We start from the raw sequence: 19,000 nt of genomic DNA, 5'->3' as shown, positions 1-19,000 counted from the left end.
TCTCCAGAATTAGCCATTAAATTAAATTGACTGATTTTCTGACTTCAATCAAACTAGTTATCTTTACATAATATAAAACAAAATCGTCCCCGCCGCCGCTTATATATTTAAAATTACGCAACGAATTTTAATTAAATTGTCAGCAATAGAGTGATTCAAGAGGAAGGTTTATATATAATACATGCATGTTATAGTATAGAGCAAGCCGAGAAATTCAAAGATTTGTAGCGCATCTGCGAAGCCGGGACTTGTCAACAGTTATATTATAAATTTAATTCTTCCTCTCATACCAGTTTCATGGTTCATACATAGATAAGTTTGAAAAATTTATATATTAACGTATATTATAATAATCACAAATGCAATATTGTGCGTGTAAAGTGGAATCCAGTGGCATAAATCATGATATAGATAGATTGATTTTCTAATCAAGCTTAGGCTTACAACATCGCAGAGATATAAAATATTTGGGTACTGCCCAATATTGTTTAATTTTTCTAAAGTCAATTTTATTTTATCACACTATTTAAGATAAATACCGAGGTTTACTTATTTAATGTGGCCCAGTTGTAATCGTTTCTCACTTGAAAGATATAAAAATTATCAATTCTGTTATTTCGTATAAAACATTTAACAATTACAGCAGCTTAACTCGCTGATGTGAAACAGTTCGTACATAAATATAAAACTTTAAATTTCAATCTGTTTCAAATGAGAATTTAATGCAACTGCGTTACATAAACAAACCCTTGGCAACACTATATGACTAGGTTTGTTACCGGTGTGTTGTTTACACACCATGTTGAGGGGAGCGCAGTTTATTTTTAAAACCTCGGCCTTGACCATGCGTAATTTTTTTGTGTGGTAAAGCATCGGTGAAATTTTGGTCTTGATCGGTCAAGCCGTTTCGGAGGATCGTTACAAAGAGTGCAAATCGGATCTCTAAGATCACTCTGCGTTTCGCGCTCCGCTCAACTAGTAGTCACTGATTAAATATTCAGCGCTAATTAAATACATTGTTGTTTTTTATTAAGAAACACTATACTCATTTTAATACTAATCAAGTTATACAGTACTAGATAAAGGTATCTTAAAATAATTGTATTGAGCGGTTCCTCTTAAAATATATTTTTATTGCTGTACCTAGATCAGACAGTAAAAAAAAATCACAAAATACAGTTAACGACCTATTTGCTTGACCTAGTATGGTGTAAATTAATTTAGCGCATACCTAACGTGGCCATTTAAAGCATATCTGTTCTGCCTAGGACACGAATAGCCACTTTATCAGGCTATCAGTTCTGCCTACACACAAAGCAAAATGTTCCGCTTTACCAAAAATACGTCGTTGTCTATGTAAATAAAAAAAAACTACAACACGAGTGGACCACTTGCAGTTAAAAAGAAAACAAGAACATAACAATATGATATTAAAAAAAAAATTACCTATATATTATTATTTAGTTAGGCGTCCTACTTTGACAAGAAAAAATAGTGGTTACGTTAAACATATACAATTATAGGCTTAAGCGTAAAAGCAACAAGTAAGAAGGCAGTTAAAATCTACTATAATATGGAATGATACTCAATACATACGTGTATAGAGATAAATTTATCAAGTATTCCAAAGAGACGAAACTCGATTAACAATAACTGCATAATGCATGTATAGATTCTTGAGAAATATTAATTACTCAATTGACAAATCCCTTAAATGACAAAATATGATTATGTATAAATATTGGCATCCTTTCAAATTACGTATTAGTCTTAAAATTAACAATAATGAGCTAAAATTCAATATATCCCGCAAATATAACTTAGGCATTGGATTGAGTAGTGAATTATTTTTTATCACAAGCTTATTTTTTTAAATAATGGCATGCCAGAGACAGGAGAATACAATGTGACTTTAAAATTACTGGCAACTAAGAAATAATATTATTACTTTAATTATAAAAGTATGCTGTAATGGCAACAAATCTTTTGTCCAGGTAACTCTGCTCCAGCTCCAAGGAACCGCCGATTGTCTTTGCCAACGTCAGTAACTAGAAAAATAAAAAAATCATCTGAGTGTGACTTGACCCCAAGCATCTTATTCATATAACTGGAATGGGAAACAAGCTATCGGCTCAGTGGTAACCTTCAGTCGCTTATATACAAGAACAACACCACTGTGCCCGAGGTGGTGAATTTAATAATTTTTTAATTAAAATAAATTTTCTAAAATAAAAGTTGCCTAAGTTACCCCTTTTAGCATTAGCTATCCGCGAGTGAATGTCCGTCAAAATCGATCCAGCCATTTCAGCGATTAGCCAGAACTGTAATTTTTTTTCTATTTAAGTTTCATATGGATTCAGCGAAACGATGTTAATCAGGACTTACAAACATACACTTTATTTTATTTGTTTGTATAGATTAACAAATAGGCTCTTCGTCTCACATCTTCATTATTCACTTCTAATTCATCCGATTCATAACAAATTTCATATATAATACACTGTACTTCTATATTATAATAACATAGTATCTTTCCTTACCTGGTCAGATTTGGTGTTTCTTGGCACATATAAAGCTATATTGGATGATATATTTCGCGCTACCGTCATCAATTCGGACGCAGGTCTAGGCTCTAACATTGTTTCTAAATCGTAAGACGAACTCTGTAAAGGAATATTCATAATATAATATATATGTACCTTCGTTACCGTTATCCCAGATCAGATAATCAGATGTAGTGTCAACTGACTTCGTTGTGAAAAAAAACTTGGCTTCTTTTTACGAAAATTGCGCGGATGAAGGAATATGAAATTATAGTACCAGCTGTGCACGCGGTTTCACTAACGTGAAATTTACAGTCTATATGCTATTCTGATGTATACAGTATAAGCTTTCTTCTTCTTTTTTTAATAGAAGGTCGGCGTCTTGAATCTTGATTTTTTTAGTCGGGGTCACCAATTTAAGATCGTGTGTGTACACGCTCCTTTAGGGTTAGGTATATGACCTACTGTTGAGAATTTAGGAGCTTCAATGATAGACTCGACGGATAGAATAAAAGAGTGTTTTATTGTAAAAATATTCGGACCTTATATACCATTTTACACGTGTCGCTTTTAAGTACAGCTGCACGTAACGACGGCTTGAAGGTCGCGCAGCTGCGTTTCTAATGTTACACGTGCCGTGCGATAAGGATTCTAGGAAGTAGATGGTGGCACGTGTAGAAACTGTGTTACTACAAAGCTATAGTATTGTAAAGTTTCATCAAAATCCGTTCAGTGGTTTTTGCGTGAAAGAGTAACAAACATCCATCCATACTCACAAACTTTCGCGTCAATAAGATATAGAGGAGTGCAGAATATTGTTTTTTAATATACATAAAAGAACGAAAAATCATTACATGGTAGAATGCATACATAAACATGCAAACATACAGGTATATATATAATCTTTTGTATAATTGTTCAAAGATCTTTTGTAATTTTCCTAGTAACAACAAATATACAGAACTTACTTTGGAATAGGTGGGTCCTCCCCAGGGCGGGCTGAGGAACACCATATCAGCCTGCAATGTCGGCGCCAACTCGAAGAAGTCCCCCACAATAAACTCTATGCGATCGGCTACGCCATACACTTCCGCGTTGTGCTTTGCCATTTCAATCTTAGCTGGATCAATGTCTACTGCTATTACTGAAAATTTTATTCAAGATTTTCATTACATTGTATAAATTATTTGTTACTAGCTAACATACACACTTCGTCTGAGTCACTTACTTGAAATTTATCATTATATTTCGACCAATTTACATAATATCCTTTTAAATTATAGCCTATGTGTTATTCTAATGTATAACCTATATTACTATGATGTTTCATCAAAATTCGTTCCGTAGTTTTTGTGTGAAAGAGTAACAAACATCCATCCATCTATACTCATAAACTTTTGCGTTTATAATATTACTAATAGCTGTGCCCGCGTGGAATAGAGACCTTGGATAGCATTTTAATTATTTATCCTAGTTATTTTATAAATAAGAAACATACATATGTATGTATGTAGTTATCTTATTTGCAAAATGCCTGTACTATCACAGCCATACAAAGCAAACTGCTTGATAGAAACAGAGATGTCTACAAATACAATGTTTACATTGTTTATTCAAATATTATATAGTACATTATTTATTTAAAGCATACCTTTTTTGCAAGTGTTAGCGAATTGTATAGTATTGCCACCAGCACCGCAAAAGGCATCCAGCACGACGTCGTAAGAAAACTTGGAAGCTATATGTCGGGCCACCTGCTCCGGGGTCACGCTGAACCAGCTCTCGCGGTCCAACTTGATGCCCTCATCGAACCTGAGTGGAAATTATGTCACACGTGAAAGTGGAGGGATGTCATCAGAGTGCGCCATTTTAAAGAAAGGGTTAGAAGAGTTGCACAGTTTGTATAAAATTATGAAATCAAAGATTCCCACCCTTCTCCTCCTAGAAGTTTTAGATTTTGTGATCTCACATTAACTATAAAGTGATAATGTAGTATGATTAAAAGGTGTAAAGTAATATAAGAAAGACCCCTTACTGTTTGAGATTAAAAACAATTTCTTGTAATTGCTAATAAATAAGTAATTACTAACTTTATATCAACAAACTTAACTACTCAGTCTAATTTCAAAACTGACGCCTAAACATTAAAAAAATTACGGACTATCTATTCACAAAAAAAAACATATGTCGCAGATCGCGGCGAGCTATAAAGTAAAAATTAGTGTATTATTTGTTCTAAGCCAAAAAATTCCGACTTGCATAGTAAATAAACCTGAACCTGTCACTTAAAAGTGTAAGTTTACCTGTGAAATAATGAATGCCTTTTCTTCCAGTACTTGAACATCTTCGGATCATCTTTCAGCTCAGCAGGCATATCTGATACATCAACACCTGCGACATCCAGTCGGGAATGACGTTTATTTCGTCTCCTACGTTTCGTTGTATCAGATGTGTTTGGTACTGTATTGAAAAGAAGTTAATATACATATATCACATTAATCTTAATACACATAATTCTTCTGAAGTTAAGTATAAACTAACTCCTCCTAAACTTCAATGAGTGCTAAATAGTTTGAATGAATAATTAGATCCATATACGGCGCTGCTGATCGCTTTCCGTACAGGAAGTCTGCCGGGTCCGTTAGTTATTTCATAATAGGGTTATGATATTTGTATACATATATTAGTGTAGTGTTTGCGTTTAAGTAGTTCGGGACTCAGTGGTTTGAAACCAAACAGCGATTGTGATTAATTGCAGCTTTCGGTCAAATAGAATCCACTTTAGAGATAGCCATAGTTAAATAGAAGGCTAACTCTTTTTAGATAATAATATCTCTAGGTCAATTTGCACAGCACCATCTAGTCCCAATATAAACGGACCTACTATATTATAGGTACTAGACAACTGATATAAATACACAGATACGTTTTTTTGTAAATACATACATAATATACAAAGGGAAAACTCAGATACAAATAATTATACTTATGAATACAAATGTTTGTACTGTGGGAATGGAACCCGCGAACATTGGAAGTAAGGTGGTGAGCTAAACCGCTAGACCACTAATTAGTTCTTTATTAACATAGAGCAGAATAAAAAAATGTTTTAGTATTGAAGGACTGTGCTAAGATTAACTAGCATTTCTAATATCATTGCCAATAGTTCAGTTTTCAAACTAATTGAGATTTGCAATATATCTCTGTCTGTATGATAGTGAATGAAAATGAGATATCTAATGCAAATATATGTAAATTGATACCTGTATTTTCTATCATTGCATTCTCACTATTTTGTTCCTCATTATCTTGTGCATCACTGAATGAAGTTTCCAAATCTGGTGGTAGCTCTACATCTGCTGCCTCAATAACAACATCCTTTCTATCATCATTGTCTATATTAATGTTCTCCACAACATCTGTGTCCTGTTCTAACTCTACATTTGTCATCTGAGTCCTTTTATCACTATCTGATTTATCCATGTCTTCATCTGTTTGGATTTCACGTTCTTCATAAGAGTCTCGTGGCTGGTAAATGATATACATATTTATTATTTACCTAATCTACACTAAGCTTCCGTAAGTAATCATTGGGTGACTCTGAGTGTGGCAGTTAGCACCTAATACTTTAAATGTAGGCTGTAGTTAAGATAATAAGGGACATTTGTACAAATTGGTTTTTTTTCTAAATATTCTGGATTATGGAATAATAAACTTGGTACTTGTTAATTCTTATTGTTATCAGAACATTCAGGATGATGTTAAGAGCTATATCTACAGTAGAATGAATTAAAAGCGATATACAATAATGTCTTAATTACCTGGTATGCATTACCATCGTCGTCGTAATACGTCTTTCTACCCACTCCGAATCTTTTGTGTCTTGGTGGACGGAGTCTCGCCAGCCTTTTCCTATACACAAGTTGACCCTTAGGTACATTATCATGATTTGTAGAGAACCCCATTATTTCGAATGTAGACTTGACCTTCTCTGATGCGATCTCTTCTTCATCCATTTCATGGCTGAAAATATAACAAATTATTTAATTTATCTTATATCTTATACTTTTAGTTCATACTAAAACACTCCACATTGAATACAAAATATTATAAATTACTAATATGTTTGCAAAAAAATATTAAACTTATTATTCTATGAAACCTATGAATATGTATAAAAATTACCTTCTTTTTAATGAGACCGGCTTTTCTTCAGGTGGGTCGTCATCACCATCATCATAATTATATAATGTATAGTTTGTAACATTGTCAGGCTGCTGCACTGATGTTCTTGAAATTACAGTCCCATCTACAACATCGACTGTTACTGTCTCCACTTTATCACCATCTTTTTCTGCACCTTCAAATACTTCATTCTCTTCATTGTTCTTTTGTTCTTCTTTAAGTAAATTCTGCAATAAAACACCAACAGATCCAAGATACCTATTGCTTGTTTTTTTATTCCTTTTCTTTGGTTTATTAACTTTATCATCCAACTTTATCTCATCTATTTGCGTCAATACTTCTGATACTTCTATTACAGAGGGCATCTCTTGTGAGTTCCCTTCACTATTCTCACACTCTATATCAACTGGTTTTTCATCAATATTATCAACTAATTCTGGACTCATTTCAACATTTATTTCAGGTAAATCTTTATCTTTTGCATCATGGTATTCAATATAATTTGCATAATGCAATGCATATTGTTCACCAAAATGCTTTTTCCATAAAAACTGCCAATACTGCTCTGTATCTAATTCCTCTGATGGAACTAAATCTGTGCTTTCATTTATATTGATAATTCTAGTTTGGTCATTTGACTGGTCATCTGAGGTAGATGATGACACACTATAATCATCAGTTGGTGTTGACTCAGATGTGACATGACTTGAAGTTATATCATAACTTGAAATGGTAATTTTTGTTATATTAGTCATTGAATCTGTGCCTCCTATAGTTCTGGGACTTAAAATTCTGTCATGTTCAGAACAAGACCTTTTTCTGGCTAATGGAAACCATGTATCTTCTTTATTTTCTGAATCAAAATTTTTAACACCTTTATCAGCAGTTGGGCGACTTTTCTTGTATGGGTTAACTTTAGAATCATATGAGAATTTTCTCTCTCTGATACCATCCTCGTTTGTATTTAAAACAGGTGTGTCTTTATTAAAAAATATCTGGTCTGCTGAATGTTCCTTTGGGATATTATTATCATCCATTACCAGTTCATTATTATCATCTAAATAAGCAGGATTGATGTAGTCACTGTACTTTTTAATCCATGAAGCCCAAATAATCCTTTCTCCATTTACAGCCCAAAACTTCTCCCATGTGTCTTCAGATAAGTAGTTTTCTATTATTTCTGATATACTTTGCGTTTGGAAATCTTGGTCCATTTTTTCCAATTGATCATGTGTGTAGTCAGAGTGACAATCTTGGTATGTGAGGTCTGCCCCACTGTCACTGGGTTGAAGAGCATGGGACATGGCACCATGGATTTGCGCTGGATCATGTTCATCGGTGGAGCAATAATTATCAGTATGTGATGCACTACAGTAGCAACTTGCTCCTTCATCTTTCTGTGAAATTGGTAGAAATTGGTTTAAATTTAATTGTGTCTTATAATAATTATATATTTTACTTTTCCAATAGAAACCATTGCAAAATCTAAAATGAATAATTAGATTGTGTGATGTTAATCTTAACAATAATAGAATTATACATTATTACTTATATTAAATCTGGGCATTACATTTTTTTTGTTGTTTTTGACTCTAGATAGTTCTTCCTGTGATCTCTATAATTGACAGTCTCTAGTCAGGCGCTTTTCACCGACTTACTTCCGATGGTTGCAGGTTCAAATCTTAATATAGTACAAACAATTATTCATGATTCTATACAAACAAGGTCTGTGTATGTATATTATGTATTTACAAATAAAATATTTAAGTATTTATATCAGTTTTTTAGTACACATAACACAAGCTCCGCTTAGAGTGGGACTAGATGGCACTATGTGAATTGTCCTGGGGTTATTATTATAATGGATTTGCCTTGAGAAAAAATAGATCCTATACTGTAATTATGTGCACAAAGTACTTAAATATATTTAGAAAAATTATTAGATTGTAGTTGTTACCTCACACTTCACCTTATATGAAGTATCCAATGAGAAATGTACATGTGAGTGTTCATCCCACTCCTGAGATTGAGAGTCTCGCAGCACTTCAACATCACTTTCACTTGCATCTTCTTTCTCAGCATAATAAGTTTTTATGCCATCTCTATTGAATAAAAATTAATCTTAAAAATATATGCGAAGATTCAAACACAAATCTAATATATTTTAAAATATGAAAAACATTCAATAAAAATGATCAAAATATTTTTTATTTCAATAATCATTGAATTTTTGTTTAATAACTAGACTCTAATTGTGTAAATAAAAAGTGTTATATACAAACAAATAACACTATAATGATATGACAATGATTAAATGAAACTGTATTACAATAAAATGCTGTAAATAGCTTTAATATTATAATTTAATTATTTTATGAATGTCACAATGCTATTGGTCCCTAAATAAATAAATAATTAGTTCATATATTGCATGTAGAAGACTTTTTGGTGAATAAAAAAATAGTCCCTCTCTATCAGTTTGCTGTAAATTTGAAACATTAATTATAACACCTTAAATAATGATAACTGTGGCTTATTGATGCTATGTCTTTGATTAAATGAGAAATAATATACATATTATTATTAAATTACTTATTGTATTAAGGTTGCGAATTCACTGCACTGTAAAGATTTTAGTTAATTTGATTATCAAAGACAAGAGGTCTTTCTTTGTTCTTTGATTTCTAAACATCATATGAAGAAATATCAGTCTGACAATATTTAAAAAGCACCAATCTTTCATTGTTCCAAATATTAGATTGAATATTTGAACAATTTTTAAGGAATTCATAACATGTAAATTAAATTTTATTAAAGGGTGTGGTATGTGTTTTCTTTTTGATACAATTTTAGTGTCACAAAACATAACATACATACAAAGAAATCATATTTTTGGCATCACTTAGTGGTTTTCATATATGCCATAAAGTTGAATGAAACCATTGTATATTTTATGTTAAACGTTAATTATTTTGTTGCTGCTATAATAATAAATAGTTATTTATTTTTTCAAACCTGTATAATTTTTTATTGTTTTGTTAGAAGGCCAATTGAATCAAGGTTGTCTATATGATTGAGTCAAGGGCGTTAACTATGCCGTAATCGCCTGTTATGCTAGAGGTGAAGGGCAAAGGTATATTTATTATTCTGCTAATAATTTAGTTTTTGGCGTAGTATCACAATAGAACAAAATTACGACATTTTCTTCGAACTCTAATTTATCATTGCTTTCGAAATGAGAATGAAATGAGGCATCACTTACTTTAGAAATACTCTACTGCAGAGGCAGTACAGATAATTGTTTTCCAATTCTTCAGGATCATCATGTATTGCAAATTGGAACTCAGCAAGTGGCTCCCACCGATGATAATGATCATAATATTCAGACATCATAACTGAGAGACACGACCCTTTTCGTTTTTATTACTAAAATTAAAATAAACAAATAGTGTATGTCAATTGAGATAGTTAAATTACAAATTATTACAAGTATTTCTCAAAAATCGAAAATATTGTTGAAAAGAATTAATCGAAAACTAAATGAATGCACGCAAACTAGGCACGCAAAGCACCGAAATAGCCGACACTATCCGACACTGACAGTCAGTGACAGCAATACTGACAGTCAATGAAACAATAGTTTAGCGTTTGACTAGCAAAATAAAATAATAAAAAGATATGATGGGCAGTCTTTTCCTAAAGGATTAAGAACCAAAAAATAAATATATGAGAACAAGGTTTTGAAATTCTAACATAGTGGAAGTCACAATAATTAATAATAACAAGACGAAAATACTTCCGTTAAAGTTCTATAATAATTCAATATACCTATTATAATTATTGGATTTATTTTTAGAAACATCTCGATATCATAATATATCGTTGCCGAGGTTAGAACCCCTAACGGATCTTTAAATTAATGTCATCCGTCAGGAAGGTATTCCGCAGTTAGAAGTGTCATCTGCACTCGTCTCTCCTATTGTTCTGTGAAGCTGTAAAGGCCCATTACAGCCAAAAAACTTAGAATAGTCGACAAAAATCATATCACATCCGTGAAGTTAATGAATGAATGAATATGTGATACGACAGTAACAACTGAATTGTATTCTATTCTAAAAAGCTATGCCTACCTACCTAACCTACGCCCGTTACCTTATCTTATCGTATTCTGAAACAGAAACACAGCTTACAAAGTAAAATTCTTGGTTGCTGAAATAGATGAGACTGAGGTACCCACGCAAAATAATTTTTATGTTCTCTCTGGTAAACTTTTACAATTATTAAATGATTATAGGCTCTATGATCTGTGCTAATCATTACCGTATTCCTAAATTGACATTGATAATGACATTTCAGCTAAACATGTGTTTTAGTACTTACCTTGTTTCCTATGTTTCTTGAATTTTATTTAGTAAATTAATAGTTTCTGCATAAAGTAATTAGTGTACTACCGTTAATGTTGTCCAGTTACATTATTTTTAATTCATAATGGGGAAGAAAAATAAGGAGTCCCTTGGGCGGTCCCTCATTAAGGACAGATTTTCCAAAAACCGACACCGAAGGCATGTCGAGGACAACACAATGGTAAACAACCCTCTTTATTTATATGACTATTTTGAAAATATAGGATTAAGCAGTTCTGTTCAGTATGTAGCTTTGTTTAAACCAGCTACACACTAACCTCACTGACATTTGTATAAATAATTGTTTATTGACGCTTTACATATCAGTATACTTCAACATTTTTATTAACCTATATAATTATCTAATTAATTTTCTGTACAGTTACATACTACAGAGATCAATGATGGTTTCGACTGGGGTAGGCTAAATCTCCAGTCAGTAACAGCCGAATCTTCTTTGCAAGAATTCTTATCAACAGCAGAACTTGCACAGCGAGAATTCACTGCTGAGAAAATGAATTTAAAGTATGTGAAGTCGGTGCCTAGTGAAGTGGAAGTTATGACATCACAGCCAAATTTTGATGAGCCATTAACTGTACCAAGAAGGTATTGTGTTTCATTTTCTTTAATTTAGTTTTATTTTTATTGTAGACAATTTATTTATATGTTGGGCCTTGGGTCTACCTGCCATGGAGGCCAACCTGACATGGCACATTGCTAGCAATGGGGTCAACAGCCCACATTACTAATAATCTCCTTTCCCAATAATTATTGTTTGATTAATGCTTTTCCTTTCGTCTGTGGTAATTAGTCATTATTTTTACTACCATTAATGTTAACATTATGTATCAGACTAAACACTTTTTAAGTATATCCTAAACAGGAAGTAATTTTAGTCTTTTTGGTGTAGAAAATGTAACACTTATTTTGTTAGTAATTAGTAGAGTACATATATAAATGTTTTGTTAGTAGACTGTTATATAGGTTCAGTTTTAGTTAGTTTAGTTTAGTTTTAATTATTTGTTATTACAATTTTACAGACCACAATGGACATTAGGGATAACACCTGAAGAACAATTAAGTAGAGAGAGAGATTCATTTCTCGATTGGCGCAGACATCTCAATGAATTGCAAGCTAAACTTGGTGCAGCTCTTACACCATATGAGAGAAATATTGAATTTTGGAAGCAGCTTTGGAGAACTTTAGAGAAGGCAGACATTGTATTAATTCTTTTGGATGCTAGAAATCCTCTCTTATTTAGGTATCTGCTTATTATTTAAATCACTAATATTTTCCTATCAAATTAAGATGCTCTTAGTATTTAAACTGTACTATAATTTATTTGAGGACTATATCTCAGGGCAAGCTGATGAACTGAACAGGCTATAAATAAATAAATAATTTATTCATAATCATTTCAATACTGTAAATACATCACATATTATAATAATAGGTACAAAAATCTCATTTAATCTTGATGTAACAGTTTATCACATTACATTGCAATTTATAAAGTACTGTAATCTGTTGTGCCTATAGTATAAGTTCAATTTTTTTAAATAGATGGCATTGTGACATACTATGGTTATACCATTGTGTAGTCATTTAAGCATATCAATATAATTGAAATACTTTTGTAGGTGTGCAGATTTAGAAAAGTATGCAGCTGAACAAAAATGCAAATGCATACTGCTCTTGAATAAAGCAGACTTGACAAGTGAATATGTGCGAAAGACCTGGGTGGACTATTTTAATAAAGAGGTATGTATATGCTGTTTTAAATTTGACTATGTCATTATTTATACATATACTTAGTAAAAATTAAGGGATCTTACCATGTTTTATTTTATTGAGATTTTCTAGTTATATGTGTAAGACAATTTAGCAATAAAATATTTAATATGAATATTCTTTATTTAACATATAATATAAACACATATGTTGTTACTAACATAATTGTACTATCTTAAACTATACAAACAAGTATGTATATCAGAGAAATTATAATTACATTAATTCAATTATAATGGCATACCACTGATTCCGGAATACAAATAATGAAGGTTGTAACTTTCTATTAGGTAGGTCTTCTGCATGTTTGTTTCTAGTTATATAGTAATATGTTATGTATCAATTTATTGTCAATTTCAGAACATACATATAATTTTCTTTTCTGCTGCTAAATCCACTAAAGATAGAAAACTCTCTGAGAATGATGAACCTGATCCAAAAGATTCAGTTAATAATTCTGATACAGAATCTGCTGACTCAGAAATTGATGAAGATTCAGATGTTGATTTAGAAAAAGAAGCCTTAAAATCTGCAGAAGAAGATATTGTATTATTTAAAAAACAATTGAGTGACTTGGATGTGGCTGTTTCCAATACAGCTGACAAAATAGATAGGATTCAAATTGCATTAGATAAAGTTGTAGAGAATCTAAGATTAGGAAGGCCACTAGAAACTTCATATGATAATGAAATTATCAATGTTTCTGAAGGCTTGAGAGAAAATAATTCAGAGAAAGAAGACACTAAAAAAGTACAAAATTCTTTTGAAATTTATGATCGAGATAAATTGCTTTATGTATTAAAAGAACAGAAGATAGAGAACCTGAAGAATCCACCGAGGTTAACAGTAGGAATGATTGGTTATCCGAATGTAGGGAAATCAAGTACTGTCAATGTTCTTATGCAAACCAAGAAGGTAAGTTTTAATTATTTATTAAATTCTAAATCTATTTGGGGTGCTATAAAACACATAATATAAGTTTTTTAATGCTTTATATTTTTAAATTAGCCATTCTAAAATAAACTAAAACACTGAAACCATTTTATATTAAATAATTGGTAATATCAAAATTCTTTCAATAAAAAGCATTTTGAAATTGGTCACGTATATGTAGAATGTTTTTTTATAGAACTCTTTAATACGTATATTTTTTTTATTTTCTTACTACTAACACTATTTTATTTTATTTCCAGGTGAGTGTGAGTGCAATGCCAGGTCACACGCGGCACGTGCAATCATTAATTCTGGATGAGCAGTTAGAAGTTCTTGATTGTCCTGGACTAGTGTTGCCAGCTTATGCCGTGGCCCCCGATCTAATGCTGACTGCTGTTTTGTCTATTGATCAAGTAAGTTTTTTAACGCTGAATAAGTCAATGTAGGTACTCAAAGCTGTTCAGTATGTAATAATTGTCTATACTGATAGTATTTCTTTGTTAACACATGTACATTTTACATTTAGTAAAAAAAGAATCGAAAGTATGTTTTATAAAATTATCAAGAGATGGCTTGATAATTTTATTAAAACATACTTTCGATTCTTTTTTTATTAAATGTAAAATGTGACTTGGTGACATTAGTTAACATAAAGATTTATGTATAGTATGTGAAATAATTGCAATTATGCCACAACATTATTGAAGTATCGGTTGAGAAGAAACTACTGTACTGTTCATGATATAGGCGACAGTTATCGCTTACCATCGGGTATTCCGTCAACTGAAAAGAAACCGAAACCAACACATACACATTTTTTTATTATATATTTACTTATTATAAGGGAATAAAAACTAAATTTTGTTTGCAGATGCGTTCTCACGATGCTGCAATGGCGCGTCTTTGTCAACTCGTCAGTAAACATACTTTCGAGGAAAAGTATGGTTTACTGTTACCTGAAAGTGACGACAGCAAACTGAACTACAAGCAAATTCTTACTGCCCATGCATGTATGTGTTTAAAAAATATGTTCAAGTGTTATAACCGATTATAATATGATGGACGATCTTAATCCGTACCTGTATTCGTGGAATCACGAAAATATTAATTAATTCGATATTTTCGTGATTATTAATCGTAACGGTTTTCCTCCCAATGTAATGTTGACGAAATTAAAATAGGCAATTTTAATTTAGTCATCATCACATTATTGTTACTTTTACCGAAAAAATGTTGATAACTTCCCAGGTAGTGTAACAGGAGGAGTATATTATGTATACCTACAACTTAGCTCATGCAAGCTATTTTTCAGTTTCAAATCAAATCAAAACAAAAATCTATTATTCATGTAGAATATTTTAGCATCTTATGAAAGTATTTTTTTTTATATTATAATATTTTTCCCTACCATCCAGTTCAGTATAGAGATTCAATTGAGAAGAACTAGCAAGTAACACAACTGAATTCTCTTTTTTTTTAAATGATATTTTACATAGTATGCTTATGTAGGTGTCTATATCTAACATTAAATGAAAATCCAGTGCATGATCAGCTATTGCCATGCACGTCATTCAAGTAATAGCCTTTGTTCAGTAAATATGATTTGACGTTTATAAGATGTATGACAGTGAAATTAGAGATTGTTACCTGTTACCACGAGCTGTTAGCTTGTTTGCTATTCAAGGGACCTAAAGTAATATTTTACAGTCAACCGAGGGTTCATGACTGCGGCTGGACAGCCGGATCAGTCTCGTTCAGCCCGTCTGCTGCTCAAGGATGCAGCTAGCGGGCGTCTGCGATGGGAACAGCTACCGCCCGGCTGTGAACCTCAGCTAGAGGACCTGATAGAACAGAAGAAATCGGAGAAGAGGAAACCCACGCCGCGGGAGACACGGATGGTCGAGGTGAGTACTATTTGCTAATGAATTAAAATTTTATAAATGAATGTACAGTGAGATTTTGTTTTGAAATAATTACCTTCTACGCCTTGAGTTGGTTTCTTGTTTGGAACTGCTGCTGCAAACTATGATGTACGTAAATTGGAAATAGAAACAAATCTAATAGAACAAGATCCTAGAGCCGCCATCTTGGTTAGATTCAAGGGCGGCCATCTTGTGTAGACCATAATGGCGACCCTAGGATCTTGCTCTATGTTACCGAACACTCAATACAAAGTATTTTTAATGACTATCTTCTAGTACATGTATTTACCTCCACCTATAATCCGATGTGATCCGGTGATAAACCACCTGTGAGGCGTAGATACTGACTTCTCACAGGTGGTAGTATAGCCATTTCATATACAGACATTACAAAATGATCCATTAGATGAGGTATATAGGCTTTTGCGTGTTACTTTGCGGGTTATCTGTTTCTGTTTCTTCAACTTCAGGTTTTGTTATTGTTATATTTTAGGGTTGGGTGAATAAATCAGCGGAAATAGACAATGCTTTTTTTGCTATGAAGAAAAGTTCTGCGCATGTTAAAGGAAAACCTATATTAGGGTAAGTGTTAATATAATGTATTACAGAAAAGAAAAAAGTACATAGACAGATTATCAGAGACAAGTTTTCTTTTCTACTCTTTTTTATAGCATATTGCTATAAAAAAGAGTAGCTGTGATTTGTTCAATGTGTTTGTCAAGCATATATTTAGTAATTAGAATCAATTTTAATAATAATATTTTTAAATTAAGACAATAATAAAAATAAAAGTCTGACAGTCTTTAAAAAAAATTCATTTCTATATTTTTTCTTTTAAATATATAAATTCAACCTCACTTAATTTTCTTGTTAGAGGATAGACTTGATTGGTTTCGTTAAACAATATCATATATTTAGATACAATTACATATTTTACTATTAAAATAATACTTATGAACATTATTTTTATATTATCAAGAAAGATGTTCCCTGGAAACCATATATTTATAATTCTAACGTCACTTTTCTATCTGTAACGAAACCTAAAGAATTTATTGGATTCATTACAATGACGGCCGCTCTTTAGACTTTAGACGATGGAATTTACTTAACCTATCTAGTTGCGAGATTGAACAAACGCAAACAAAAATATGGAACTTATAACGAGCGAAGATGAAAGACATATCACCGTATATTATCAATTAGAGTTAAGGGAAACCTAAATAAACTCTCCGAAGACGAAATGGGTAGCCTGGAGCCGCGCCAACTGTTAATTCATAAAGTTTCTTTACGAGCCGACCGGGGGTTAACGATCGTGAAAATTGGTCTGAAACTGCGTGATATGACCGGTTGGATGTGCCACCAGCCGTGGAGTCTTGAAGCCGGAGTGATGGTTATGAAATTCTTCCTTACAGATGCTTTAAAATTATTATTTTTTGTCCTGGCTGGAAGTCACGTTTTATTGGCGAATTACAAATCTTTAATAGCGCGTTTTAGGATACCATTCAATTATATGCGTTTAGTTAAATTATAGGGATTGATTACAATAATAATAGGTCTCAATAATGTCATTGTAAATAAGACAATAATTTCTGTGTTTATTTTTAATAATAGTTTGTATAAAATTGATATTAAATTTTCTATAAGTTTATATAAAATTAATGGTAGAAGTAATGTAATGCTTTTTTTATGGTATGAGGAAAATACATATTATAATGATGAATAATCTTAAAGTTTATGATTTCTTTCAGTACTGTAGGAGCACAGCCGGCCAGTCAGACTGGAAAACCCTGGAAAGCAGAAAAGAAACACGCAAATAAAAACAAACGAGAAAAATTAAGAAGGGTTTATGCGCATTTGGATGAACACTGATGTAAGCAATAAACATTTAGTATATTAGTTAGTGGGAGAAAGACGGAGAATATGTTTTTAATGCATTTATTGTTGAACAGTTTGCAGAAAGTAGTTGATTTTTTGTAATTATAAATATTAAAATGCAAAGAAGTATAATTTTAAGTTTTGTTTTATTTATAAAAAGCATTAACTAAGAAATTTGGGCCAGAGCTTGGTCATAGTTAAGTAGTTTGGTTCACAAACTGTCCGAAAAGTTAGTAAGTATCAAAGATATGTTTCTGTACAGTTATTAATTTTACATTAAATGTACATTGTTAGGACACTTAATATGGCACGACGAATTTATGAAACTTATTATTGAGGGAAACGTAAAAGGAAGGAGGAGGACGGGAAGATCAAGCCAGAGCTACATCAAGCAAATTGAAAACAAAATTGTAGTCGCGTCGTATAAACACTTAACATGCATGCATGACGGAAGCATGACGGAAGATAGTGGAAAGTGGTAAGTGCTCCACGATCCAGAGCGTGGCTCTTAAATTATGAATAAATTATGTTAGAGTAACTATCATATCTGAGAATTACAACAAATACATTTTTTTAGTAAATTATGTAATGAAAGATTATTTCTGAGCTCACGGCCTCTCGAACCAAGGCCCTACAGTCGGGGGCCCGTAGTATTTTTGCCACTCTGCGATGTTATTGTTACGCCACAGACGAGTTCCACTGCGTAACCTGAGTCAACGGACTAAAATATTAATATGTTTTGTATAAATCTGTATTCATTTCATAAGTCTTAATAACGGCGAACAGCGGCAGTTTACTAAATATCACAGTTCGTGATGATGTTTAAATGACTAGACCGTTTCGTAAATGTTTTTCTCTCTCTCTTTCTATACTAATAAACATGAAATGTACGTTTTTCACGCTCAAACTACTAAATGAATTTTGGTAAATTAAAGTATAGATTACTTTTCGTTGCGAAAATGAAAACTAAATCAGTGAATTACGCGATGAATGTTTTTATGGAGAATCAATGATTTCTCTAGTAAGGGTAAAATTTATCATAATTAAACCTACTTTTGATAATAAATAACTAATATATCCACTATTTAATGCTTGTTCAGTCGAGTTAAGCAAACGTAATCGCGGGCTTTAGTTAATATAATACTGCATTCATTTCATAAGTAAATATCTTTATATCGGCGAACGTTTACTAAATATACACACAGTTCGTGATGACGACTACTTTCCTATTAAAATGAGTAAATATTTTTTTTCTCAATATCCTGAATATAATTTATGCATAAATCTAAACACATGTGAAGAAATATGCCGGGAATTCTTATAGCATAAAGTTGGCCCAAATCC

The 19,000-nt window shown here is 32.0% G+C and overlaps 2 protein-coding genes across 2 annotated transcripts; one reads left to right on the top strand and one right to left on the bottom strand.

The window, feature by feature from the left end:
* Window positions 1–78: 78 nt before the first annotated feature.
* On the bottom strand, window positions 79–10,312 carry LOC131845654 (trimethylguanosine synthase). The gene is made up of 10 exons (XM_059194743.1): window positions 9,991–10,312; window positions 8,686–8,830; window positions 6,729–8,125; window positions 6,365–6,566; window positions 5,807–6,071; window positions 4,847–5,003; window positions 4,195–4,355; window positions 3,512–3,687; window positions 2,541–2,663; window positions 79–2,048 (listed from the first exon to the last, which is right to left on the bottom strand). The coding sequence occupies exons 1-10, from the start codon at window positions 10,119–10,121 to the stop codon at window positions 1,950–1,952; spliced, it is 2,856 nt and encodes a 951-aa protein (XP_059050726.1). The 5' UTR covers window positions 10,122–10,312; the 3' UTR covers window positions 79–1,949.
* A 784-nt stretch (window positions 10,313–11,096) lies between these two features.
* LOC131845632 (large subunit GTPase 1 homolog) lies at window positions 11,097–17,802 on the top strand. Its single transcript, XM_059194713.1, has 10 exons — window positions 11,097–11,312; window positions 11,514–11,737; window positions 12,172–12,393; window positions 12,773–12,893; window positions 13,284–13,838; window positions 14,117–14,269; window positions 14,728–14,866; window positions 15,564–15,760; window positions 16,272–16,360; window positions 17,530–17,802. The coding sequence occupies exons 1-10, from the start codon at window positions 11,217–11,219 to the stop codon at window positions 17,648–17,650; spliced, it is 1,917 nt and encodes a 638-aa protein (XP_059050696.1). The 5' UTR covers window positions 11,097–11,216; the 3' UTR covers window positions 17,651–17,802.
* Window positions 17,803–19,000: the final 1,198 nt, after the last annotated feature.

Source organism: Achroia grisella, unplaced genomic scaffold (assembly GCF_030625045.1).
Source record: "Achroia grisella isolate CSIRO2021 unplaced genomic scaffold, CSIRO_AGI_Agris_v1 utg478, whole genome shotgun sequence".
Classification (NCBI taxonomy): Eukaryota; Metazoa; Arthropoda; class Insecta; order Lepidoptera; family Pyralidae; genus Achroia; species Achroia grisella.
This window is presented reverse-complemented; position numbering and strand designations above follow the sequence as displayed.